Source organism: Hemitrygon akajei, chromosome 13, assembly GCF_048418815.1.
Source record: "Hemitrygon akajei chromosome 13, sHemAka1.3, whole genome shotgun sequence".
Lineage (NCBI taxonomy): Eukaryota > Metazoa > Chordata > Chondrichthyes > Myliobatiformes > Dasyatidae > Hemitrygon > Hemitrygon akajei.
Genome location: NC_133136.1, coordinates 34,826,185 through 34,853,797, shown reverse-complemented (window position 1 = coordinate 34,853,797; position 27,613 = coordinate 34,826,185). Strand labels below are relative to the sequence as shown.

Sequence of the window (27,613 nt, the reverse complement as noted above, 5' to 3'; positions counted from 1 at the left end):
AAAAATCAAACCAAAATATAAATAAAAACGTTCAAACTATTTAACAACTAAAAGTGCCAGAGTATAAACTCTAATCTAGTCCACTACAACTATCCTGCTATACTGAAATCCACAAAGAATTTCCTCAACCTGCCACATATAAATCCAATAGGACTGCCACACTAAGTGGTGAGCATAGTCACCCCAGCATGCCATTTTATGAGGAATCTAGCGCCAGGGTGCAGTTGCCTATGAACAGCTGCCAAAATGTCTGGGAAAACTGTGCTTGCTCTTGCTGACCCTTGCATGGGATATTATCAGTTGCTACCTACAGAAATTCCAGCATATGACCCACAAAATGTTAGAAACATAGAAACATAGAAAACCTACAGCACAATACAGGCCCTTCGGCCCACAAAGTTGAGCCGAACATTAGAAATTACTGGGCTCACCTATAGCCCTCTATTTTACTAAGTTCCATGTACCTATCTAAAAGTCTCTTAAAAGACCCTATCATATCCGCCCCCACCACCGTTGCCGGCAGCCCATTCCACGCACTCACCACTCTCTGAGTAAAAAAAACTTACCCTTGACATCTCCTCCGTACCTACTCCCAGCACTTTGAAACCTGTGTCCTCTTGTGGCAACCATTTCAGCCCTCGTAAAAAGCCTCTGACTATTCACACGATCAATGCCTCTCATCATCTTATACACCTCTATCAGGTCTCCTCTCATCCTCTATCGCTCCAAGAAGAAAAGGCCGAGTTCACTCAACCTATTCTCATAAGGCATGCTCCCCAATCCAGGCAACATCCTTGTAAATCACCTCTGCACCCTTTCTATGGCTTCCACATCCTTCCTGTAGTGAGGCAACCAGAACTGAGCACAGTACACCAAGTGGAGTCTGACCAGCTTCGTATTATTCTCAAAACTCTTATGTCCATCAGTGAAACAATTACAGAGATTGCAGGCAAAGGAATATCATCAGAGTTCACTTCCTCTCCAAGTCAAACATCATTTTTGTGTGGATTTATCTTTCAATACTCCATAAATTTCCCAATCATCCTTCCAAACTCCAGTAACTACAGGCCCAGAGCCATTAAACACTCCTTATACATGAACTCTTAGTCCCTGGGATCATTCTCATTACAGCCCTCTGGACCCTCTCCAATACCAGCATGTCTTTCCTTACATATGTGTCACAACACTGATCACAATACTCTAGTCCTCTTGAAATTAATGCTAACATTGCATTTGCCTTCCTTACTACCAAGTCAACCTGCAAGTTAATAATCAGGGAATCCTGCAAGAAGATTCCAAAGTCCCTTTGCACCTGTGACTTCTGAATTTGCCGTCCTTTTTGGAAAATGGCCTATGTCTATATTCCGTCTATCAATGTGAATAACTATTCACTTGCCGCCACTGGATTCCAGTATCACTTCTCTTCCCTTTTTCCTAATCAGTTCATGTTCTTCTTCAGGTTCTCTGCTTTATCAACATTACCTGCCACTCTACCTGTCTTTGTATCATCTGCAAATTCGGCCACAAAGTCATCAATTCTGTCATCCAGATCATTAATATATAACATGAAAAGTGGCAGACTCAACAGCCTATCAGAAAAGCTCCCATTCCACCCCACCCCCAACCGATTACAAATAACATGACTAGTTACACTTTAGTAGAGATCATCAGATCTAGTTGAGCCAAGATATGTGCAAATTAATGGCAATGTGGGTGTAAAAAAATAAAGTTGTAAGCCCTGCAGCATGTCAGTATTGCGCTGCAAATTTACAACAAAATAGTTCTCAGCATTATACCAAGGTCGCATTTGGAACTCTGAATGAAGTTTATGCTAAATAATACATTTCTTTGTACATCTTTGTCCATCGCCATTGAATTTATTATGCATCTCACAAAGCAAAACTCAGGAAGTGTTCAGAAGAGGTTTTCACAATAATAGACTGGAATTAAAAACAGGGAGCCTGCTAAGTATTGATTGCACTCCTGAATTTAAATGACCCAACCTGCAAGGAATTGATAGCATAGTGTATGTCAGCAGGTCGGGGCTCCCGATGACATTTGGGTAACAGGGAATCCATATAATTGGGTCTCAATGAAGTTCAGCCTTCATACAATAACTAATTTTTTATGCTGGTAAATGTTAAAGGGGAGGGAGAGAGAGAAAGAGAGAGAGAGGGAGAACGAGAGAGAGAGAAACAGAAACAGTGTTTGGGGAATGGTAAAACATGAACTAAAAGAAAAAGCTCATTGCCTACATTTCAAAGTTATTTTTATGTATCACCCATTACGACACGTGGTCATTTTTTCCCAGTGTTCAGACTTCATGCTCCAACCGAGTGACAAAAACATATTGGCTAAGACTCACTGCCAGATAGATCGAGCAGAAAAGAAATGTATCCTCCTGACAGCTGGCTTCAGGCATCTGGCAAGGGACTTTGCTGTATCTGTTGGTTTCACAAAATGAGCATGAGATGATAGTCAGACAAACAACCTCTAAATCCCAGATAAACACCCTTCTTAAAAGCAGAAGCTGTTACGTTGTGATAAAGCATTACAAAAGACTCAGAACAATGCCCTGGCTGGTTGTGACTCAACAGCTTCTTTCATGAAACCGCAACAAATAACTCCTGGCTGCTGAGTGACTCTTGAACCACACTTGTTTTCCTGTGGTATTTACATGAAGTTCAAGTCTGCTCTGAGTTTAGTGTTAATTAGGCAAAATCAAAGGGTTTTGACATGCTGACAGTTTAAGTGAGTGGCATCTGGGGAAAAAGGTCTGAAATCTCTTTCTTCATACATTCTCTTCAATCAAAGAAGGGTAACCATTCCCAAGATAATGTATACAGTCATAATAAACATTACAAAGCTAAAGAAGATTAAGGAAACTGTTTAACTAAGCTAGAGAAAATTATTATTTCCCTTTTTGTGTAGCTGTCTATGAAGTGTTCTGTGAAATGGCTCAGTTAACCCTCTGTTTAGTGGTAAGTGGGGATAGGTAATAAATGTTGGCCTTGATAATAATGGTCAAATACTGTGGACAAATAAATAAAATTGACTTTTACAAAAATGGGCTAATTTAACACATAAGCCTGTGTCATTAACCACAAAACAGGATGTAGCAAGAACAAGGCACGTAAAAAGAATATATATATTTCACACTAGTACATTTTTTTCTAAAAGTTGTTAATGCATTTAAAGTTAACATAAATTAGCATAATTATGATAGTAAATGGAACACTGGTAACTGTGAAGGGTTCCCTTTTTGTGTTATAGTAGAAAAAATGACAAATATATTTGACTAAGGTATTATTACCTGATAACAGGTGGAATTGCTTCTGTGAAGCTGCTTAATCCCATGGAAAAACAAACACAGAACTTGAGTACTACTAATGTCCATGCTATAAACACACTTAAGTATATACATCTGAAAGGTTAATAAATCTGGTGCAAAAATGTAGCACAAGTCCCCAAAAAGATGTAGTGCAAGGAGATAAAGTGCAAAGCACGACCAATTTTCCTGTTGTTTAATCAGCTCGACCCCGTGTAACACACACTTATAGCAGTACAACGGAATAATTAATATGATCATCAACAACCATATGGTTAATTGACTGCTGATAAATTCCGTGGCCATTGATTCAATTCTACAAGTAACTGATGGCTTCCAGAGTTGCTTAAAGCTCCAAAATTCTACAGGATTCTTTGCTGATTTCAAAGCAGAACACAAAAAGCCGGAAGGATTTCCTAATTAGGTGCAAATATGGAGAGAAAAATAGAATTAAGAGCCCGGATCAATGACCTTTACTGAGACCTCAAATCACAAGGGTCAAGACTTGATGGTTTCCCTTAACCATTAGTGAAAAAGCAATAGCTCCTGTGTGGAATTGGAAGGATTCTCCTTGCAAAACTGTGAAAAGGGTACCTTGAGCAGGACCAGGTGGAACAAAAACAAGAAAAAGTCAAAGGGAGATAAGAATGTTGACATTGGGCTTTTAGCAGCCGTTCATAACCATTCACAAGTTTCAGGGAGCCACTCTACCTTGACCTCAATGAACAACGGCATTTGTAAAACTGGAGACAAGGAACAGCAGCACAGTGGTTACGCTCCTGAACTAGCATCCAGAGTTCAAGACCAGTGATTCAAAGAACACAATTTTGAATCCCACCATAGCACCGGGCAGCTTCAAGTCAATTAACTAAATAAATCAAGTAATTAAAACCAAAGAAGCCAGTCTCCGTAATGATTATCACAAGATGACTCCAATTGTAATCCCATCTGATCTGTTCACTTTGCCCAGACTAGCCTCAAGTGACTCCAGACCAGCTACTGTAGTTGCCTCTTAACTCCGTCCTCATTTTGTGATCAACCAGAGATGGACAGTAAATGCTGGAATTGACAAATAAATACATTGAATTAAATCTGATGGCTACTGCAACTCTGAAAGCATCTGCAGCACACATCAAGAACTGCTTTGCAAGTACAAAGGTGACAGTAGTGATGGGTTTGATATAAACATTTGGTTTCCTCCTGGCAGAAGCTGGAGAAAATAAAAAAGAAAAAAATTGACTTTGCTTTTTCACTAATGGTTAAGGGAAACCATCAAGTCTTGACCCTTGTGATTTGAGGTCTCAGTAAAGGTCATTGATCCGGGCTCTTAATTCTATTTTTCTCTCCATATTTGCACCTAATTAGGAAATTTTCCCAGCATTTTGTGTTCTTATTCTACCTTCCATTCTATTCTAGCAGTGAAGAGTAAGGGCAGTGAGTTTGAAGTTTTGCAAAGAGCAGAGACTGCAGGTTACCCATGGTGTAGTGTGCCATTGTCACAAGAATTGTCACTTTAGACCTCACAGAAAGTCTATCACCCCATCTTTTGATGTATGTTTAACACAGCTTCAACAGCTTCAGAGGGTTATCCTATTGTTCTAAGGTGAATTATTTTCTTCTTGAAACTATCATCTATTTTCACAACCAGGCTCTCCTTTCCTTCTCTTCTATTCTCTGCACTTTAAAAAATGTTTTGTCCCTATTTTTTGGAAAAATGCCACATTGCTACAGCATGTAGACGGCAGTCAGCTCAGCATGTGTATGCCGACGATCGAGTACAGAAAACATACAGCACAGTACAGGCCGTTCAGCCCACAAAGCTGTGCCGAACATGTCCCTACCTTAGAATTACCAAGTCTTTACCCATAGTCCTCTATTTTTCTAAGCTCCATGTAGCCATCCAGGAGTCTCTTAAAAGACCCTATCGTTTCCGACTCCACCACTGCCATGGGAAGCCTATTCCACACACTCACCACTTTCTGCGTAAAAAACTTACCCCTGACATCTCCTCTGTACCTACTTCCAAGCACCTTAAAACTATGCCCTCTCGTGCTAGCCATTTCAGCCCTGGAGAAAAGCCTCTGACTATCCACATGATCAATGACTCTCATCATCTTGTACGCTCTATCAGGTCACCTCTCATACTCCGTTGCTCCAAGGAGAAAAGGCCGAGTTCACTCAACCTATTCTCATAAGGCATGCTCCCCAATCCAGGAAACATCCTTGTAAATCTCCTCTGCACCCTCTCTATGGTTTCCACGTCTTTTCTGTAGTGAGGCGACCAGAATTGAGCACAGTACTCCAAGTCGGGTCTGACCAGGGCCCAATATAGCTGCAACATTACCTCTTGGCTCCTAAACTCAATCCCACGATTGATGAAGGCCAATGCACCATATACCTTCTTAACCACAGAGTCAACCTGTATTACAGCTTTGAGTGTCCTATGGACTCGGACTCCAAGATCCCTCTGATCCTCCACTCTGCCAAGAGTCTTACCATTAATGCTATATTCTGCCATCATATTTGACCTAGCAAAATGAACCACTCACACTTATCTGGGCTGAGCTCCATCTGCCACTTCTCAGCCTAGTTTTGCATCCTATCAATGTCCCGTTGTAACTTCTGACAGCCTCCCACACTATCCACAACACCCCCAACCTTTGTGTCATCAGTAAATTTACTAACCCATCCCTCCACTTCCTCATCCAGGTCATTTATAAAAAATCACAAAGAGTAGGGTCCCAGAACAGATCCCTGAGGCACACCACTGGTCACCGACCTCCGACCCATCTACAACCACTCTTTGCCTTCCGTGGGTAAGCCAGTTCTGGATCCACAAAGCAATTTCCCCTTGGATCCCATGCCTCCTTACTTTCTCAATAAGCCTTGCATAGGGTACCTTATCAAATGCCTTACTGAAATCCATATACATTACATCTATGGCTCTACCTTCATCAATGTACCTTCACATCCTCAAAAAGTTCAATTGGGCTCGTAAGGCACGACCTACCTTTGACAAAGCCATGCTGACTATTTCTAATCATATTATACCTCTCCAAACATTCATAAATCCTGCCTCTCAGGATCTTCTCCATCAAATTACCAACCACTGAAGTAAGACTCATTAGCCTATAATTTCCTGGGCTATCCCTACGCCCTTTCTTGAATAAAGGAACAACATCCACAACCCTCCAATTCTCCGGAACCTCTCCCGTCCTCATTGAGGATGCAAGGATCATTGACTGAGGCTCAACAATCTCCTCCCTCACTTTCCACAGTAGCCTGGGGTACATCTCATCTGGTCCTGGTGACATCCAACTTGATGCTTTCCAAAATCTCCAGCACATCCTCTTTCTTAGTATCTACATTGTCAAGCTTTTCAGTTCTCTGCAAGTCATCCCTACAATCGCCAAGATCCTTTTCCAGAGTGAATTCTGAAGCAAAGTATTCATTAAGTGCCTCCGCTATTTCCTCCAGTTCCATACACACTTTTTCATTGTCACACTTGATTGGTTCTATTCTCTCACATCTTATCCTCTTGCTCTTCATGTACTTGTAGAATGCCTTGGGGTTTTCCTTAATCCTGTCCACTAAGGACTTCTCATAGCCCCTTCTGGCTCCCCTAATTTCATCCTTAAGCCCCTACCTGCTAGCCTTATAATCTTCTAGATTCATATCATTACCTAGTTTTTTGAACCTTTTGTAAGCCCTTCTTTTCTTCTTGACTAGATTTTCAACAGCCTTTGTGCACCACGGATTTTGTACCCTATTATCCTGTCCATGTCTCATTGGAATGTACCTACTCAGAACCCCACGCAAATATCCCCTGAACATTTGCCACATTTCTTCTGTACATTTCCCTAAGAACATCTCTTTCCAATTTATGCTTCCAAGTTCCTGCCTGATAGCCTCATATTCCCCCTTACTCCAATTAAATGTTTCCCTAACTTGTCTGTTCCTATCCCTTTCCAATGCTATGGTAAAGGAGACAGAATTGTGATCGCTATCTCCAAAATGCTCTCCCACGGAGAGACCTCACACCTGACCAGGTTCATTTCCCAATACCAGATCAAGTACAGCCTCTCCTCTTGTAGGATAATCTACATATTGTGTCAAGAAACCTTCCTGAACACACCTAACAAACTGCACCCCATCTAAACCCCTCACTCTTGGGACATGCCAATCAATATTGGGGAAATTAAAATCTCCCACCACAACAACCCTGTTATTATTACTCCTTTCCAGAATCTGTCTCCCTATCTGCTCCTTGATGTCCCTGTTACTATTGGGTGGTCTATTAAAAACACCCAGTAGAGTTATTGACCCCTTCCTATCCCTAACTTCCGCACACAGAGACTCCGTAGCCAAGCCCTCCATGACTTCCTTCTTGGAGTCGTGTCTGCCACCGTGACACTATCTCTGATCAACAGTGCCGTGGCCCCATATATCTACGTATTTACATGAATCCTACATTAATCAGATGTTATTCTCCCCATACTCTCATCAACTTCCCCTGGATTCTGTCTGGAATACTAGTCTAGTTAAATAACTACAGTTAATATACCCATGTTTCTGTATCCCTGAACAGTCTTTCATGTTGTTAATTTCTGTCAATGGTGCTAATATTTATTGAATTAAACTAATTCTCAATTTTAGTTGAGTGTATTTCACCAGAGCTTCTCTTCTCCATATTCTATATTTAGTAAACATGCACAGACATTGTATTGTTCAAAAGCTGTTAATAAAACAATGACCCCACCACAGACAACCACTCTTTTTCTTAAGGACTTCCAAACTTATTTCAGTTATTCAACTAGCATTCTTCAATGAATCCAGTAATCAAGAACTCATAAAAAAAAGCATGGACAAATCAACACCACATTGTCACCTAAGAGTTGCAATTTTTAAATTTTCCACTCATTCATGAAAGGATGTTGATAAAAATAAGGGAAATAAGGGCTCAACAGGTTTAACACTTGGGTCTCAGTCCCAAGTCACTTGGTGTCTCAGAGTTTATCTTGCCCCTTAATTTGGACGATAGCACACATAATACTATATATATAAAAAATGAGATAAAAAGATCCAATGCTACCAACAAAACTACAAACTAACAGGCCCACTAAATGCTGGAGGAATTCAGCACAAAGCAGCTTCTATGTAAAAGAGTAAGCAGTCAACGTTTCAGGCCAAGACCCTTTATCAGCCTTGATGAAGAGGGTCTCGGCCAAAAATGTTGACTGTTTACTCTTTTCCATAGATGCTGCCTGGCCTGCTGAGTTCCTCCAGCATTTTGTGTGTATTACTTTCATTTCCAGCATCTGCAGATTTTCTGTTGCTTGTGAACTAACAGTCCCATATTGGTCAGTTACAGCATAGTTCTGTTTTTTGCTGGTAGATCACCTGTAGGTGGTAACATCTCATTTGGACGTACTTTGCTGTTATGTATCAGGTTTGGTAGAAATTGGTGGAAATTCGAGCCCCCAAAAGATAGTCATTTGGTTGACCTGATGAACACTACATTGGAAAATATTGGAGATTTTTGAGACATTCTTAATGTTGTTGTGTTTCCATCACAGTATTCTCCAATAGAGTCCTAACTGAAGTCCCCAGAAGAAACAAGGTAACTTGCTTGAAATAGGATTTATTTGGGAGACTTCCACAGATTTGCTTTTCCTTGCGTTGGAATTACTCCAGATCTCCAAACAACCTGACCATTCTTGATGCTTAGCTCATTTCTTTGGTAACATGGTTACCAAGTAATTTTCATATTCTGCTTCTTCCCTATGCTAGACACATTTGAACACCTTCAGGAGAGTAGGAATATGGCAGTAAGCTGTTGGGTTGCAAGTGGAGTACCATCCACTTTTCACAGGAATGACACAACATATTTGGGTCTCTCATTAATGTGCATCAGCAGGCATTCAACACAGTGTCTACCCATATTCTGATTGTACTGAGCATTACTGTACTCCAGAAAGTAGATGCAGATATTAGATCCATCTCTGCATTTTAGCTGATAGCTGTTTGACTTCTGCTTTTTCTCTGATCCGATGATAATTCAATGACCAAAAAACTCTGTTTCTTTCTCAATGGTGCCACCTGATCTCTGAATATTGTCAGCATTTCTGTTTTTATATCTAGCATTTCTAATACCTTGCTTATTTCATGTAAGGGCTACTTGGACAAAAAAAAAACCCTGCAGAAACTTGTAGTAAACTGAAAAACTCCAGCTGTACAAGTCCTTCTAGAAATTCACCAGTCAGTAGATGATAGATAAGCTTTCTTTGTCTCATTGAAAGATCGTTTCAGTGCCTTGCTTCTCCCTTACAGCAGGTGTACAATTGGCATGAGTTGATGCATCACAGGTCAAATGTACCAGCTATGCTGGAAAATAATGGACATAAACCTATGAATTCAACAGCAATTTTTTTAATTTCCACTTCCACTTTGTTTTATGATCAGCAATGCAAATAAAGATCCTTACAATCAACTTAACAATGGCAGGAAATGTCCATAGTAATTAATTATTTTAAGTAGGCCTTCAACTCTTGTCATACTAAGGTCTTCTTTCAATATCTACTTTATAAATAAAATAGACCTTGCTCAGCAATATTCTGGCATTTCAGAATCTAAATTCTGTTTCCAGGTTTTCTGATCATACAAAACTACGTAGGTGGGAAGAAGGTGGCCCAAAACCTTGACTGTTTACTCACTTCTACAGATGCTGCCTGACCTGCTGAGTTCCTCCAGCATTTTGTGTGTGTTGCTTAGGTGGGAACTGGAGTAGGGATGGGATATAAAGAAGCTTCAAGGAGAGGCAGACAAGCTGAGTGAGTAGGCACAACACAGAAAAGCAATGCAGGGCGTTCAAAGGGACCAAAAAATTCTTGTGGACAAACTCAATATACAAGAGCAGTACAAACAAGAGAAAATCTGCTGATGCTGGAAATCCAAGCAACACACACAAAATGCTGGAGGAACTCAGCAGGCCAGGCAACATCTATGGAAAAAAAGTACAGTCGATGTTTCCTGGCCTGCTGAGTTCCTCCAGCATTTTGTATGAGATACAAGAGTAGCAAGTAGTTAGGAACACGAGTGGAATGTTGGCCATCATTGCAAGACAATTTGAGAGCAGGATAAAATATCTTACTGCAAAAATTGTGTACCGTTTTGGCCTCCAATCCAAAATAGGATATGTATGCATTAATTTACTACACTGCTTCCAGAAATGGTGGATTTGTCATATGAAGAAAGACTGAGTAAACAAGGCTTTTATTCTCTAGAGTTCAAAAGAATGGGAGATCACATTGAAACTAAAGAAAACTTCAAAGACTTGAAAGGGTGGATACAGGGAAGATGTTTGCCTCAGCTGAAAAGAAACAGGGATGGGGGCTGGTGGGGGAGACACAGTCTCTCACTGTAGGCCATAAACGCAAGGGATCCTGCAGATGCTGGAAATCCAGAGCAACACCTTCTAGATGTGTCCTCCTTCCCCTCCTCCCACCTCCTTATTCTGACATCTTCCCCCTCTTGATCCATTTTCACATGAAATATGCCTTCTTGATGCTCCCTATATTCTTGATCTACCTTTCCAGATAAATGTTGAATCATATTTGGTAAATCCGATCAATTCGTTACAACAGTGCATTGAGATAGTACAAAACAAAAACAGAATCAAGTGCAGAATAAGGTGTCAGAGAGTACAGAGAAAGTATAGTGCAAAGTCGTAACATGGTAGATCAAGTCCATTTTATCGTACTATATAAACATTCAATAATTTTATGATAAAAGTTTAAAGTTCAAAGACAATTTATTCTCAAAGTACATGTCACTATGTACTACCCTGAGATTCATTTTATTTCAAGCATTCACAGTAGAATAAAGAACTACAAGAGGACAATAATAATAATAAATAGTAGATAAATAATACTGAAAATATGAGTTGTAATGTCCTTAAAAGAGGATCCATTGGTTGTGGAATCAGTTCATTGTTGAGATGAGTGAAGTTATCCATGCTGGTTCAAGAGCCCAATGGTTTAAGAATATTAATTGTTCCTGTAACTAATGATATGGGATCTAAGGCTCCTCCACCTCCTTCCCAATGGCAACAGCAATGGCCTGGAGGGTAGACGTTGTTAATGATGGATGCATCTTTCTTGTAGGAGCACTCATTGTAGATTTGCTCGATGGTGGGGAGGGCTTTAGGCTTTATCCATTACTTTTTATAGGCTTTTCCTTTTTTGGGCTTTGGTGTTTCCCTACCAGGTCATCATGATGGCATTGAACCTTGAGCCTTGTGGTAAATGATGTACTGTCCTCAGGAAAAGTGCTTGAAGCTCATACTCTCCGGCACCAATGTTTGTGTTTGGGAACAGTGCCAGTATTTATTGCTGAACACTGCTTTAATTTTTTGCCTTATCCTGATCTCTTGGTAAATGAATGAGATGGTAAAGACTGTGAAGACTTATAGAAGGAGCAGGATCTCCCATTAGCCACCCATTTTAATTCCACTTCCCATTCCTATTCTGTTATGTCAATCCATGGCCTCCTATATTGTCACGATGAAACCACACTCATGTTGGAGGAACAACACCTTATATTCCTCCAACCTGATGGTACGAACATCGATTTCTCAAACTTCCATTAATGACCCTCTCCCCCTCACCATTCCCCATCCCCTTTACCCTCTCTAACCTAATCCTCTTGCCTGCCATTGCCTCCCTCTGGTGTTCCTTCCCCTTTTTCTTTCTTCCATGGCCTTCTGTTCCCTCCTATCAGAACATCCCCTTCTCTAGCCCTGTATCTCTTTCACCAATCAACTTCCCAGCTCTTTACTTCATCCCTCCCCCTCCCAGTTTCACCGATCACTTCTGTTTCTCTCTGCCCTCCCACCTTTTAGATCTACTCCTCATCTTTTTTTTCTCCAGTCCTGCCAAAGGGTCTCGGTCTGTAACGTCGATGTCGACTCTACTTTTTTCCATAGATGTTGCCTGGCCTGCTGAGTTTCTCCAGTATTTTGTGTGTGTTGCTTGGATTTCCAGCATCTGCAGATTTTCTCTTGCTAGTGATTTGAAGACCTGTGCTCCTCTGAGCTGAGTCCACAAATCATCAAAGATGAGGAATATCTGTTTACATTCTCTGTTGATTATTGCCCTATAATGCCTCGTGATCCTAATGATGTCTTCAGTCACCACCACAGAAAAGGTAAGAACACACAATCAGAAAAGTAGCTCAATGGCCCCTGTTTCCAGTTTGTCTCTTTAGTTCTGTCTCAACTTCTTCCTTCATATTGTAAGCTACAGGTCATGCTCTGGAAAGGTTAAAGCAATCTTTGCTTTCATTCCCTGGAATTTCCGCATTCATCATAAAACACCTCAGGACACTTGTCGTGTATTGCTGATACAGACAGTCCCTTCATTTTCTTCACTTCTCCCTCCAATCTAACCATATCTTTGAAAGCCAGTTTTGATTGAGCAAAATGGATTCTTGGCTTGAGACAAACAGAGAAGGAGCTTTACCTCACACTCTGTCATTCTCGATTAAATTTCACACATCCCTATCACCTGAAGTCCTTTCCCACTGTAGATACAAATGAAGACAGATGGTTCCTTGAGCACCCTTGTGCCATCAGGTCTTAATAATAAAATTTTCCTCAGACATAATCAATATCACAGCACCAATGGCAAGTTTCATTGACATTGGAATGCTCTGTCCTTCAGAGTGCACTGATGTATGGAAAAGTTTTGTTGTCTATTAACAGAGTGAATAATCTATAAGATCCACCTAACTTATTTTAATCATTGCAAAACTGAACTGATGTAACCATCAATGACTTCATCATGAAATTCATCATGGTCTAAATAAACAATGTTGCTCAACAATTCCAACAGAAAGAACCCGATAACCTCACATTCAGCAATAGTTATTCTCGAAACTATCATGGATAGCTTTCACTTATCTTCATTACATCTCAGTCTTTCAATGGGTCTTTCACGTGTGAATTGGAAATGACATTAATCTCATTGTCAACAGCCACATGCTGTCAAGCTTTCAGCCATTATTTATTTTCCACTCATCTCCTCGAGGATGTGGATAAAAGTAGAATTGTGGTAGTCACACACCCAGGTCCTAGTGCTCCAAGTTTAATCACAAGACATTCATGAACGAGACAAACAATCTGTTGGAATAATTTTTCATTTGAATAACAGTTTGAAATAGATATGTAATTCATTTTGTGAATACCACTTCCAATTTTTGTTTGCAATAGTTGCTCAAGAGAAATTGCTAATTCTATATCTTAGTCCAAAGTCAAAGTCATCACCACTTTCCAGCTATTTTGCCTTGAGCAAACTACATTATTGACCGAAATATCATCTCAGGTGAAATAAATAATAAAATGCCAACACTTAGCTTGACATTAGACATAGCTGCTGGAATTCAAAGGACTTTTAACACACAAAGATGCATTTGAGGTTCATGATTCACAAGCTGACCACCTTTTGATTTGGGTTGGAACATCACTCCAAGATCTTTATACATGAGTATAGGCAAGTACCAATAGAACAGATAGATTTTAAACATCTCCAAATAATCTAAAGTGATTTTCTGTCTGCAAGCACTCATATGCAGATGCCTAGCAAGGAAACTGCTCTAAGGACTTTTAGTAACCATCAGGGTTGAGGTTAGCATAAGTTGGTACAGCACAACACAAGTTGCTTTGGAATTATTTAACCACACCAGCAGAAAACATAAACCATAAGACGTTTAGGAGCAGAATTAGGGCATTTGGCCTATCGAGTCTGCTCTGCCATCCATCATGGTTGATTTATTATCCCTCTCAACCTTATTCTTCTGTTTTTTCCCTATAACCTTTGAAGTCCTGGTTAATAAAAGACCTAAAATATACCAACTGACTTACACAGATTCACCACCCTCTGGCTAAAGAAGACTTTCTTCTTCTCTGTTTTAAATGGACTCTCCTCAATTTTGAGGTTGTGCCCTCTGGTCCTAGCCTTCCCCACTATAGGAAACTTCCTCTCCACATCCACTGGCCAAACCTTTCAATAGTTGATAGGTTTCAATGATATTCCCTCCTCATTCTTCTAAACTCCACTGAGTGCAGGCGCAGAGTCATCAAACGTGTTTTTGCAGTTATTCTCAAACAGTGCCTACAAAGTGAACATAGTAAAAAGAAACCTAATCACGAAGTGCTTGTCAATTACAAAATGAAGCTAAGGACTAACAATACTTCTGCAGCATAATAGGAATTTTGACTTGCAACTTGTTTGTGCATGACACAGAGAGCATTCAGAGGGCATATGGATGACATTAGTCTATGAGCAACACCCAGTTGGTGGTTCCTATGTGAAAGTGAATCATAGAAATGTAATTAACACTCTGTACAAACTATATAAAAAAAAACAAATCTTAACAGCAGGAACGTGGTTTATATCTGTGCTGTTTAAAGGGACATCAATAATTTGCATGTGTATTTGGGAGCCAGAGTTAAGCACACATTTCACAGGCAAGATACGTAATGAGATTTACTACAAATCTTTATCCTGTTCAAAATGGAAACATTCGATCCCGCATGATCAAGGGAGAAGGAGAAAAGCTGAAGCCCAAAGACAATTTGCTTAAGAAATTCAAAGGCGGAAGGGCAAAAGCACTTTGACAAACACAATATATCTTCAAATGTTTTCTAGAAGCCACACCCCCTCCTTCAACTATCCAAGGAATAAAGTGCTTAGAGGCTAAATTTAGCAAGTGACAAATAAATATACAAATCCAAAACCTATGAATTAGGAGCAGCTGTAGAACAGTTGTCCCTTCAAGTCTAATTTGCTATTTAATAAGATCATGACCACTCTTGTTGGAACATCAATCACACATCCATATCTACCCACAGTTGCCTTGCTTTGCTTATCAAACCTCTATCTGCCTCTACTTTGAAAGACTGAAAAACTTCCCTCTCCTTAAGGAAGAGAGTTCCACAGGTTCCCAGGATATACTATCATTGGAGGTAGTTCACTTAAGGATTACTAAGTTGATCCCTGGTAATGAGGGATTTTATAATGAGGAAAGTTGTAATGAATTGGGTCTGTGCTCATTGGAATTTAGATGAGAGACAATCTTACTGAAATTTGTAAGGTTCTATAATATATAAGGTATGTAAGGACAGTCTAGGACCAAAGGGAATCATCTAAGAATAAAGACGTCTCCATTTAAGAGTTGAAATGAAGAAGAATTTTTTCTGCCAAAGGGGTGTGAGTCTGTGGATTTCCTTGAGCAGAAAAATATCCTTGAATGTATTCAAAGCTGTGATAGATTTTTATATCAATGGGGTATCTGATGATAGAGAGGAAAATGTCCACAAGGGGGAAGTTGAATCAGCAGTTGTTTTACTAAATGTTCAATAGGCTTCGACTGAATGACCCTATGAACTCACAACCATTAAAAGAAAATCTTTTGTCTCATATCTATCTTAAGTGGGTGACCTCTTATTTTTAAAACAATGGCTTTTGTTTCTAGATTCACTTCAAGAGAACCATCCTCCACATAACCATCCTGTCAAGACACATCAGGATCTTGTGTGTTTCAATTCAGCCTCCTCCTACTCTTCAAAAGGTGACAAATATTTCCTTGCCTACAGACAAATGCCTGGACAAATCACCTGTCTAGGTGAAGGCAAACATCATTCTGAGCCTCAATCTTAGGACCATTACATTTTTTTTAGCTTGAAGCTCACTGTTCTCTTCATTCATGGGTGTTTTCTAGACGAGGAATGAAGAATGCATTGCTTTTTACTTGACTATGGAGCAGAATGAATCATGCCCACATGAATACAAGTATTCAACAATAGACTCTCCTCATGGACTCTCTGGGCCCTACAAGTGAACTTAGACATTTTACTGAGCTTCAAAGGCTATTCAAGAGTGATAGGACATATAATGATCTACCATTTATCTAACAAGTGTGACAATGCCTTCCTTCTCAGGCAGTGTATTGTGCCTGCCATACATAGGCACCTCGTAAGTAGAATGGATGCCCCATAGAGAGGAAGGATCTCTTGATCTCCTTATATTGGGCACCTTCCTCAAGTGTGGCCTTCTGGTCTTGTTATAGTTTCAAAAAACAGCCTACAGAGAGCCTAGAGGAGAGTGCCTCTAGGGTCCTGAGCAACAGAAGCCATTCTGTAAGATCTTGCCATCATAGGAACTTTAAGTGGCATGATACCACTAACACCTAATAATGGTCATCACAAGGCACTTGATGACTATTGTAATGCTTGTCTTCATTATTATTCATGCTATACCTTATTCACAATGTCTGGAGTATAGCTAAATCTACAACACATTTACATAATCTCCAAGTTGTAGACAAGTAGATTAAGAACACCTCCCAAACTCAAAATCTCCATTGTCTAGGAAAATGTGAGCAACTGTAAGGGACTTTCAGTTCCTTATGGATTCCTTTCATTGTGAGCAGTTTTAGGCCCTTATCTAAGAAAGAATGTACTGGCAATGGAGAGGGTCCAGAAAAGATTCACGAGAAAGATCAAGGGAATTAAAAGATTAAAATATGAGGAGAGTTTGAAGGCTCTAGACCTGTACCCATTGGAGTTTAGAAGAATGAGAGGTAATCTCATGGAAACATAATGAATACTGAAAGGCCAAGATAGAGCAGACGTGAGGAGTGTGTTACTTATAATGGTGGAGTCTAGCACCAGAGGGCACAGCCCCAGAACAGAAGAATGTCCCTTTAGAACAAAGATGAGGAGGAATATTTTTAGAAAGAGAGTGGTGAAACTCTGGAATTCATTGCCACAAAAGGCCATGGAGGCTTAGGCCTTGGGGATATTTAAAGCAGAGGTTGATATGTTCTTAATTAGTAAGGAAGTCAAAGGTTACAGAAGAAGGTAGGAGAATAGGTTTGACAGGGATAATAAATCAGTTATGACAAAATAATGGATCAACTCAATGGTCCAAATGGCCTAATTCTTCCCCTATGTCCAATTGTCTTATGGTCACACACTAGCCTGGAAATGTATTGCAACTTCTCCATTGTTCAGAATTGCCTACTAACAATGCTAATGGGAAGTACCTTTCCTCAATGTTTCAAGTTGCTGGAGCACTAGCTGTTGGGTTGAGCAATAAATGTCAATTTTGCCAACAACTCCTATACCTTATACCATCCTGCAGATCCAAGTTGCAGCTTGGAGGTGAAACAACCTCTTCTTCATCATCATCATCTCTCTTTATCTCTTTGAAGTAACAATGAATGCTGATATTGATAAGGCTACATTTCAGCCATAACAACAATTTTGTTGAATTCCAAATAAGATGGTATAGTCATAGTTTGTCTATTTATAAACCATACCTAAGTGGACACCATCAGAAATCTGTGGCATTATTCAGATAAGTTTCAGTAAACCAATATGAACAGATAATGTTTCAAGATCAGTTCCCCTTTAAAATATCAGATTGTGCCACAGATTTTTGTTCATGACACCAGGAATCTGTTGATTGCTTGTGACTATTTTTGCTGATGACTTCATTGAGGTGTTGACTTGGAAGAGTTACTCAAGGCACTGCTGCAAAGAAGCTGAAGCATTCTGAGCTAATGACTATATTCAAAAAGTACATTCAAACAGAAAGGCAGGAAGAAATAAAGCATATTCATGATTATAAACACAAGAGACTCTGCAGAGGGTGAATATCTTGAACAACACACCTAACAGGCTACAGGAATTCAGTAAGTCTGCCACAAAAGGCAGGATCTTTCAGTGGTTACCCATTTCAGTTTGATTTCCAATTCACATTCTGACATACCTGTCCATGGCCTCCTCTACTGCCATGATGAGGCCAAAGTCAGGTTGGCCGAGGAACACCTCAAATTCTGGTTGCCTAGCTTCCAGCCTGATAGCATGACCATTGAATTCTCTAATTTCCTGTAATGTATGACCCCCTCCCTCCTCTCTTTTACCATTGCTCATTCTGGGTGGAGTTCGAAGACCAGGGATCTACGAGTCTGGAGGTTGAAGCCTGAAGGTTGAGCAATCTTGGATTGACGCCTGTGAGTTGGGGCCAGGGTCTAGAGGTTGGAAGCCTCTGTGTGTCTGAGAGTCAAGGGTCAAGGACTGATGGTCAAATGTCTGCAGAAGGCCAGTCCTGGAGTTGTGAGTCTGTCTGTGCGTGAGTGCATGGGTGGGAGGGTGATAGAAGGGCTGGTTTTGCTGTGTTGCTCTGATGAACATGATAGGCATGCTATGTTGGTGTTACAATGTGTGGCGATACTTGTGAACATCCCCCTCCCCCACCACAGCACATCCTGAGGCAGTGCTGGTTGTTAACACAAACACCAGAATTCACTGTATGTTTCAATATGCATGTGATAAATAAATGAATTTTAACATTAATCTTAAACTGAATCTGGTTATTCCTTCTCCTCTCACCTTCCCATCACCTCTTTCTGATGCTCTTCCTACTCCCTTTTCTTTCATGGCTCACTGTCCTCTCCTATTAGATTTCTTCTTCTTTAACTCTATACCTCTTCCACCTAGCTCCTCCCAGCTTCCTGCTTCCTCCCCAGTCCCACATTTACCCACCTTCCCCCTCCCTTGGTTTCATCTATCACTCCCCAGTTTGCACTCCTTTCCCTCCACCCATCTTCTTTTTCTGATTTCTGTCCCTTTCCTTTCCAGTCCTGATGAAGGGTCTCGGCCCGAAATATCAACTATTTATTCCCCTCTGACTTGCTGAATTCCTCCAGCGTTCTGTGTACTTTGCTCATGTTAATGATTGTCTTTTATCACTGGTGGATTACGTATAAAAAATTGATGGATAGTGACAAGTGCTGTCTAGCATTAGTAATGTTGATGTAGCTTGATATGAAAATACTGCTCTTACTCTGTGAGAATTTTGCTCAATAGACTCATTAAATATTCTTGAGAACTTACAAATAAAACAGATTTTTCACCTCAGTTCTCAGATTCAGTTGGGGAATGATGATATGACAGCTTAAAGTTGGAGTTGTCCTGGGTCAATTCACACATACAAGCTATTCTTTTTACCTGTTCAATGTACAAGTGACATTTGATGATCCATTTACATTTTTAAGCAATTCCACCACCCCAAGGTGAATCTGCCACGTGAATGCAACAGACTACAAATTAGTCAGGTAGAAGCCAACCACCACATCTAAATAGCATGTGCACAGTCAGTCCAGAGCAATGTAGTATTACTCCAAAATCTTACATATTAACCATGTCCTTAGAAATAGAGCTTTCAGGGAAATGAGTACCTGGATAATCCTCGGAGACGTGAACTGAATAAGACACCCTGTTGAGGAGATAAACAGCAATAATTAGAATTTATATTTGAGAATAGACATATCAATCAATCAAGTTATTATCAATTATTTTCATCGATTTCCATTATCACTAACCAAAATAACAGCATTTTGTCATTGTTTGAAAAAAATGCACAGCTGAGAATTTAGCACGTGCTGGTTTTGTGTAGTTTGCACATAAGGGGTTTTTTTTGTACATGAGGATGTGATAGCAATCTGTTCCAGGATGTTTAGGATAGTAGCCTAGTCGCTATTAGGTGCCACCATTCACCACAGAGTGGTCATTGTTTGCTCAGTATCAGTATTATGGTTAATGATGTCAAAAGCAGCACACTGCACATTTGTCCAACAGCTGCTGAAATTAGAGCCTTTGTGGAAAGTCTGTACATTCATTATTCACGTGCAAGCCATAAAGCAGGGGTGCATTACATAGAGTTACTGAAAAAGACAGAAATTTTAGATTCTACACTGTCACATTGATGACATGCACACAGCATCTCCCAGCCTCAAATTCAATAGCAGGATAATGTTATATAATGTGCCAGAGCTCCCTTCGTTGAAAAGCTTCCTTTTGTTAAACAACCATTTGTAACCTGCATTTTGCAAGTGTAGGTCTGTTGACCAGTCCAATTCACAGTGGCTCGTGGTCACTTGCATCATGACAGCTGAGTGGGACATCACATTGCTTGTTGGAAGCAACAAGTTTCTCTTGCTCTCTGACACCATATTGCGACAGACATGGAAAGTAATGTCCTAGCAGTGAAGGCAGCAACTGCATGGTAGTTACGAACTCTGAATTGAGGGGCTGAGAGAACCTGCTGAGCTCCTGTTTCAGCACATGGACAATCATATTTAATGCCACTGCATTACTTTTCATATATCTTTGACTTTTTTTTCAACTGAAAAAATAACTTTTCAATTAAAGCAGTGCATGTTATCATTTATTAATGAGTGGACAATTCAATTTATATTTGCTTGCATATTCCTTCAGACGTCCCTTATTTTGATCTAATCTATCTAATTTTGAACTCTTTTCACAATATTTATATGCTGAAGCATATGAACTACTAATATATTTTGCCCACACACTCTTGATCAAATAAATTTTCTTCCGAGAGCCATTTTGTAAAGGAAGTTACATCTTAATTCCCAAAGTTTGTTTTCTTTCCATTGTAGATTATACTCACAATTACAGTATATGAAATAATTGAATCTTAATTTCCATGTGAAATTGATGGGTTATTAAATGAACACCAGCTTAGTGGAAAGAACACCCAAACACAATAGGAGCAAAATGAGGCCATCTGTTCCCCAAACCTGTCCTGCCATTCAATATGATTATTGTTGACCTGCCCGAGGCTCCAACTCCTCTTCCACACTGCCATCAATTCCACAATCTTTCAAACATGTATATATCCCCCTTTTAACTACCTTGAGTGAAATATCCTTCACAAACATCCTGGGTAAAGAATCCCAGAGATTCACCATCCTCTTTTAGAATAAAAATTCCTGTGTGACTCAGTTTTAAATGATCACCTCCTTACCTTGCAACTATGTCCCCTTATCTGAGGCACTTCCATTAGTGGAAACACCTCAATATCTACCTCTGTCATGCCCCCATACATGTTTCAATAAAATCACCTCTCAATCTTCCAACCTCAAGCAAATGTACTTCATACAACTTCAGTAGCTTTCATGAAAGGATAACCTTCTTATCCCAGGTATTAACCAGTTAATTTCTTTTGGATTGTCTCCAATAAAATTATATCCATTCTTAAGCAAGGGGACAAAACTACAGATGGTATTCCAGGTGAACCCTCAATAAAATTCTGCATAATTGTAACAATATTTCCTGATTTCCAAACTCGAATCCCCTAGCAAAAAAGGCCCGTAAGCCTTTTGTCTTAATAACTACTTACATAGCCTTCATGCTAACTATTGTGTTTAATACACAAGAACGTCTATATTCCATTGTATTGCTTGCAACCTCTCTCCATTTAGATAATAATCTGCCTTCTGATTCAGTTTACAAAGTTTATCACTTTACACTTAACAAATCAAAATACTATTTGCCAAATTTCCACCCACTCACTCTACTTATTCATCTATTGTTGCAGAATCCCAGTATTTTCGCTGCAGCATGACTGGTTACCTATTTAGGTGTTACGAGTCAACATGGACATGTACTATTAATTCCCAAATCTCACCCTCCAGACGTTGCAAAATCCTCTTAGCTATCATTTTCCTTTTGCTATAAACATAGATTTTTTTGCTGTTTGTTTTGACATTACTTCCTAATATTCTCTCATAATTGACTTTCTCCCATTTTATTAGCTTTTTTAATGTTTTGCTACTGGTTCAATAAATGTCCTGAATTTTCTGATCTACCAGGAGCTTGAATGCTCTAGTTTTTGATTTAGTATTTTATCTGACCTCCTTTGTTGTTTTATCTCTCTCATAGAATTCCTCTTTCTAATTAGGATAATATTTCTACTTAAACTTTATATAATAGCTGTTTAAATATCTACCACTGCTCATCTACTAATATATTCTTTTGCCTATATTTCCTGTTAAATTATGCTAATTTGTGCTAATGGATTTGTGCGTGGAAGGTCATGTTTGACAAGCCTTATTGAATTTTTTGAAGAAGTTACGAGGAATGTTGATGAAGGTAAGGCAGTGGATGTAGTCTATATGGACTTCAGCAAGGCCTTTGACAAAGTTCCACATGGAAGGTTAGTTAAGAAGGTTCAGTCGTTAGGTATTAAAGCTGGAGTAATAAAATGGATTCAACAGTGGCTAGATGGGAGATGCCAGAGAGTAGTGGTGGATAATTGTTTATCGGGATGGAGGCCAGTGACTAGCGGGGTGCCTCAGGGATCTGTTTTGGGCCCAATGTTGTTTGTAATATACATAAATGATCTGGATGATGGGGTGGTAAATTGGATTAGTAAGTATGCCGATGATACTAAGGTAGGAGGTGTTGTGGATAATGAGGTGGGTTTTCAAAGCTTGCAGGGCGATTTATGCCAGTTAGAAGAATGGGCTGAATGTTGGCAGATGGAGTTTAATGCTGAGAAGTGTGAGGTTCTACATTTTGGCAGGAATAATCCAAATAAAACATACAGGGTAAATGGTAGGGCATTGAGGAATGCAGTGGAACAGAGAGATCTAGGAATAACAGTGCATAGTTCCCTGAAGGTGGAGTCTCATGTAGATAGGGTGGTGAAGAAGGCTTTTGGAACGCTGGCCTTTATAAATCAGAGCATTGAGTACAGAAGTTGGAATGTAATGTTAAAATTGTACAAGGCATTGGTAAAGCCAAATTTGGAATATTGTGTACAGTTCTGGTCACCGAATTATAGGAAAGATATCAATAAATTAGAGAGAGTGCAGAGACGATTTACTAGGATGTTACCTGGGTTTCAGCACTTAAGTTACAGAGAAAGGTTGAACAAGTTAGGTCTCTATTAATTGGAGCATAGAAGGTTGAGGGGGGATTTGAGGTATTTAAAATTTTGAGAAGGATAGATAGAGTTGACGTGAATAGGCTGTTTCCATTGAGAGTAGGGGAGATTCAAACGAGAGGACATGATTTGAGAGTTAGGGGCAAAAGTTTAAGGGAAACACGAGGGGGTATTTCTTTACTCAGAGAGTGATAGCTGTGTGGAATGAGCTTCCTGTAGAAGTAGTAGAGGCCAGTTCAGTTGTGTCATTTAAGGTAAAATTGGATAGGTATATGATCAGGAAAGGAGTGGAGGGTTATGGGCTGAGTGCGGGTAGGTGCAACTAGGTGAGGTTAAGAGTTCGGCATGGACTAGGAGGGCCGAGATGGCCTGTTTCCGTGCTGTGATTGTTATATGGTTAATTCTTAATTCAAACTTTGCATTTTCCCATATTTAAAATGAAGATAGGGGTTTTGAATTCAAAGTGTTCACCCTCAAACCATATCCAGAATTCTACTTGTTGTGACCATTATTTCCAAAAGGATTCTTGACTACATATCTTTTATTAATCTTACTTTTGATGCATGATGAAATCTTATATAGGCTGGTCCTAGGTAACTTTGGTGATATTTTGCTCTGACACACTCCAGAAATTCTTTGTCCAACGTACCCTTGTTGGGTAGACCAAAAATATTCAGATTTTTTCACGAGCCATTAGCGAGAGATTAAAAAGATGGGAGAACACTCATGATAATTGACACATGCTTGAATTTTCTACATTTATGCTTTGCGATATTGACAGGCAATACTTTGGGACCTCATAGATCATTCCTGCAAGTACACCATTGCTCATAACGATATTGACACCTTCCCTGATGAACACAGCTACCCACCTCCTTTCCCTACTTTTTAAACTACAGGTAATGGTATCAAATGTTAAAAGCAAATCTCTTTCTATGGAGTTCAGCACTTAGAATCAGATACAGTTTACCTACTACTATAAAGCAAATAAAGCTTAAAATAGTACAGAGACATTATTATAAAGTACTGTGCAACAGTCTCAGGCATGTGTGTGTGTGTATGTATATAAAATGAATAGATAGCTGGGGTGCCTAGGAATTACTACAACACTGTAGTAATTTTATGTATTGCACTTCACCACTGCCACACTAAATCACAACATATGTGAGTGATGATAAACCTGATTCTGATACAGGCCTCCATTGTGGACTGAGAGTGGGATGGGAGCAGGGAGAGGGGCATCATTGTTGGGAAAAGGGGAAAGGAGAGAGAAGGAAGTGGGAAGCACCAGAGAGACATTCTGTAATGACCAATAAACTGGTTGTTTGGAGTTAGATAACCTTGCCTGGTGTCACAGGGCTGGATGTGTCTGCATCCACACCATCCCCAACCTCTATATTCCTTCTCTGCCATCTGTCCCACACCCCCTACCCCCCCCCATTGGCATTTCACCTCTGCCATTCCCAACATCCTTTGCTCCCACTAGATTCACAAACTCATTCTCCATTCCACGTTTTCAAACATACCCTCGGTATATACACGTGCCTAAAACTTCTGCATGGTACTGTGATGTATAAAAGTAAAGCACATTCAGAGTTTTATTTTAATCACACAACAGTCCAAGTATATAGCAAACAATCATTGTGTCATCAGCTCTATAAACAAATTATTAGTATTTGTCTGTTATGGAGTATTTGGGATGTAAACAGAGACAATCAAAATTGAAAGCCTGTGACCCTAAACAAGAACTTATGGTAGTAACAGTGCAATTTAACTGTGCTAAAACCATTAGTAAGCAGTGGTGTGTTTCCTGCTACCTGATCAATTAAAACATATTGACTTTCAGTATCAAACATAAGAAAATCGGCAGATGCTGAAAATCCAAAACAACACATAGAAAATGCTGGAGGAACTCAGCAGACCAGGCAGCATCTATGGAAAAGGGTAAACAGCTGGCATTTCAGGCCGACACACCTCATCAGGAAGGGTCTGATGAAGGGTCTTGGCCTAAAACATCGACTATTTACTCTTTTCCTTCAACTTTCAATATGATCAAGAGCACAAGTGAGAGATCTCTCACAACAGGTTGTACCAACTTCATTTAAACCACTGCATGTTCACTCTATGTTTTCAATTGCCAAGTCCACCACACAAGATTGACTCCATACAATGTTTGATAATCATATATACCGTTCTGGAGATAGGCTAACCATAATGAGACCTTGCCTACCTCACTTGCTGAACCATTTTCATAAGTTGACTAATTAACATGTATGTAGTGAGACTGCTAGCAAGGAGAGGCTGATGATAGATAAAATTTACAATCAGCAGGATGAGTTGTGATGTAAAAAGGGGGACAGACTCAAAAGGGGTAATAAATAAAGGACTGAAGGTGTTATATATAAATGCATGCAGTATACTGAATAAGGTTGATGAACTTGTAGCATGGTTACAGATTGATACGTAAAATGTTATGGGCATTACTGAATTGTGGCTGAAAGAAGATTATAGCTGGGAGCTTAACATCAAAGTATACATATTGTATCAAAAGGACAGGCAGGTACGCAGAGGGAGTGGGGTGTCTCTGTTGGTAAAAGAAATGAAATCGAACCATTAGGAAGAGTTAATATAGCATCAGGTGTAGAACCTTTGTGGATAGAGTTAAGGAACTCCAAGGGTAAAAAGACCTGGATGGGAGTTATATACAGACCCCCAAACGGTCGTAAAGATGTGGTCTGCAAATTACAATGGGAAATAGAAAATGCATGTCAAAAGGGAAATGTTATGATAGTCATAGGGGATTTCAATATGCATATTGATTGGGAAAATCAGGTTTGCGTTGGTCCCAAGAGGGGGAATTTGTAGAATGTCGACAAGATGGATTTTTAGTGTAGTTCATGGTCGAGCCCACTAGGGATCAGCAATTCTATATTGGGTGTTGTACAATGAGTCAGAATTGATTAGAGAGCTAATGGTAAAGGAACCCTTAGGGGTAAATGATCATAATATCGTCAAATTCGTACTGCAGTTTGAGAAGGAGAAGTTGAAGTCAGATGTATCAGTATTACAGCGGAGCAAAGGGAGGAGTTGGCCAGAATTGATTGGAAGGGAACACTAGAAGGGATGGTAGTAAAGCAGCATTGGCTAGAGTTTCTAGGAGCACGTTGGAAAGAATAGGATAGATACATCCCAAAGAAGAAGTAGTATTCTAAAGGCAGGATGATGCAACTGTGGCTGACAAGAGAAGTCAAAGCCAACATAAAAGCAAAAGAGAGGGTGTATCTTAGAGCAAAAAAGTGTGAAGTTAGAGGATCGGGAGGCTTTTAAAAAACAACAGAAGGCAACTAAAAATTCATAAGGAAGGATGGAATAGGAAGGCAAGCTAGACAACAACATTAAAAGAGGATATCAAACGTTTCTCCAGATATATAAAGTACAAAACAGAGGCAAGAGTAGACATCAAACCACTGGGAAATGATGCTGGAAAAATAGTAATGGGGGACACGGAAATGGCGGATTAACTGAATAAGTATTTTGTAACAGCCTTCACCGTGGAAAACACTAGCTGTATGCCAGAAGTTCAAGGGTGTTGGGGGCAGATGTTTGTGAAATTGCCATTAATAGGGAGAAGGTGCATAGAAAACTGAAAGGTATGAAGGTAGATAAGTCACCTGGACCAGGTGGCGTATACTCAAGGTTCTAAATGAGGTGCCTGAAGAGATTTTGGAGGCATTAGTAATGATTTCTCAAGAATCAATAGATTCAGGCATGGTTCCAGAGGACTGGAAAATTGCAAATGCCACTCCACTCAAGAAGGCAGAGAGGCAGAAGAAAGGAAATAATAATCCTGTTAGTCTGACCTCAGTGGTTGGGAAGATTTTGGAGTTGATTTCTCTTGAAGGCTTAAGTCAGCATGGTTTCCTCAAGGGAAAATGTTGTCTGACAAACTTGTTGGAATTTGTTGAAGTAATAGCAAAGCAGGATAGACAAAAAAGAATAGGTTGATGTTGTGAACTTTGATTTTCAGAAGGCCTTTGACAAGGTGCCACATGTGAGGCTGTTTAACAAGTTAAGAGCCTATGGTTTTACAGGAAATACACTAGCACAGATAGAGCATTGGCTGATTAGCAGAAGGCAAAGAGTGAGAATAAAAGGAGCATTTTCTGGTTGAATGCCGGTGACTAGTGGTGTTCCACAGGGGTCTCTGTTGAGACCACGGCTTTTTATGCTATATGTCAATGATCTGGATGATGGACTTGATGGCTTTGTGGCCAAGTCTGCAGACAATATAAAATTAGATGCAGGGACAGATAGTTTTGAGGAATCAGAGAGGCTACAAAAGGACTTAGACAGATTAGGAGAATGGGTAAAGGAATGGCAGATGGTATACGGTGTCAGGAAATATGTGGTCATGCACTTTGGTAGAAGAAATAAACATATAGACAATTTTCTAAATGGAGAGAAAGTT

At 39.8% G+C, this 27,613-nt stretch overlaps 1 protein-coding gene across 1 annotated transcript in view; it reads right to left on the bottom strand.

Moving 5' to 3' along the window:
- Nucleotides 1-27,613, bottom strand: part of parp8 (poly (ADP-ribose) polymerase family, member 8) — a 374,464-nt gene that overhangs the window by 214,876 nt on the left and 131,975 nt on the right. Inside the window, exon 3 of the mRNA XM_073064384.1 lies at nucleotides 19,631-19,668. Coding sequence (XP_072920485.1) covers nucleotides 19,631-19,668 — 38 coding nt within the window. The remainder of the gene's footprint in view (nucleotides 1-19,630; nucleotides 19,669-27,613) is intronic.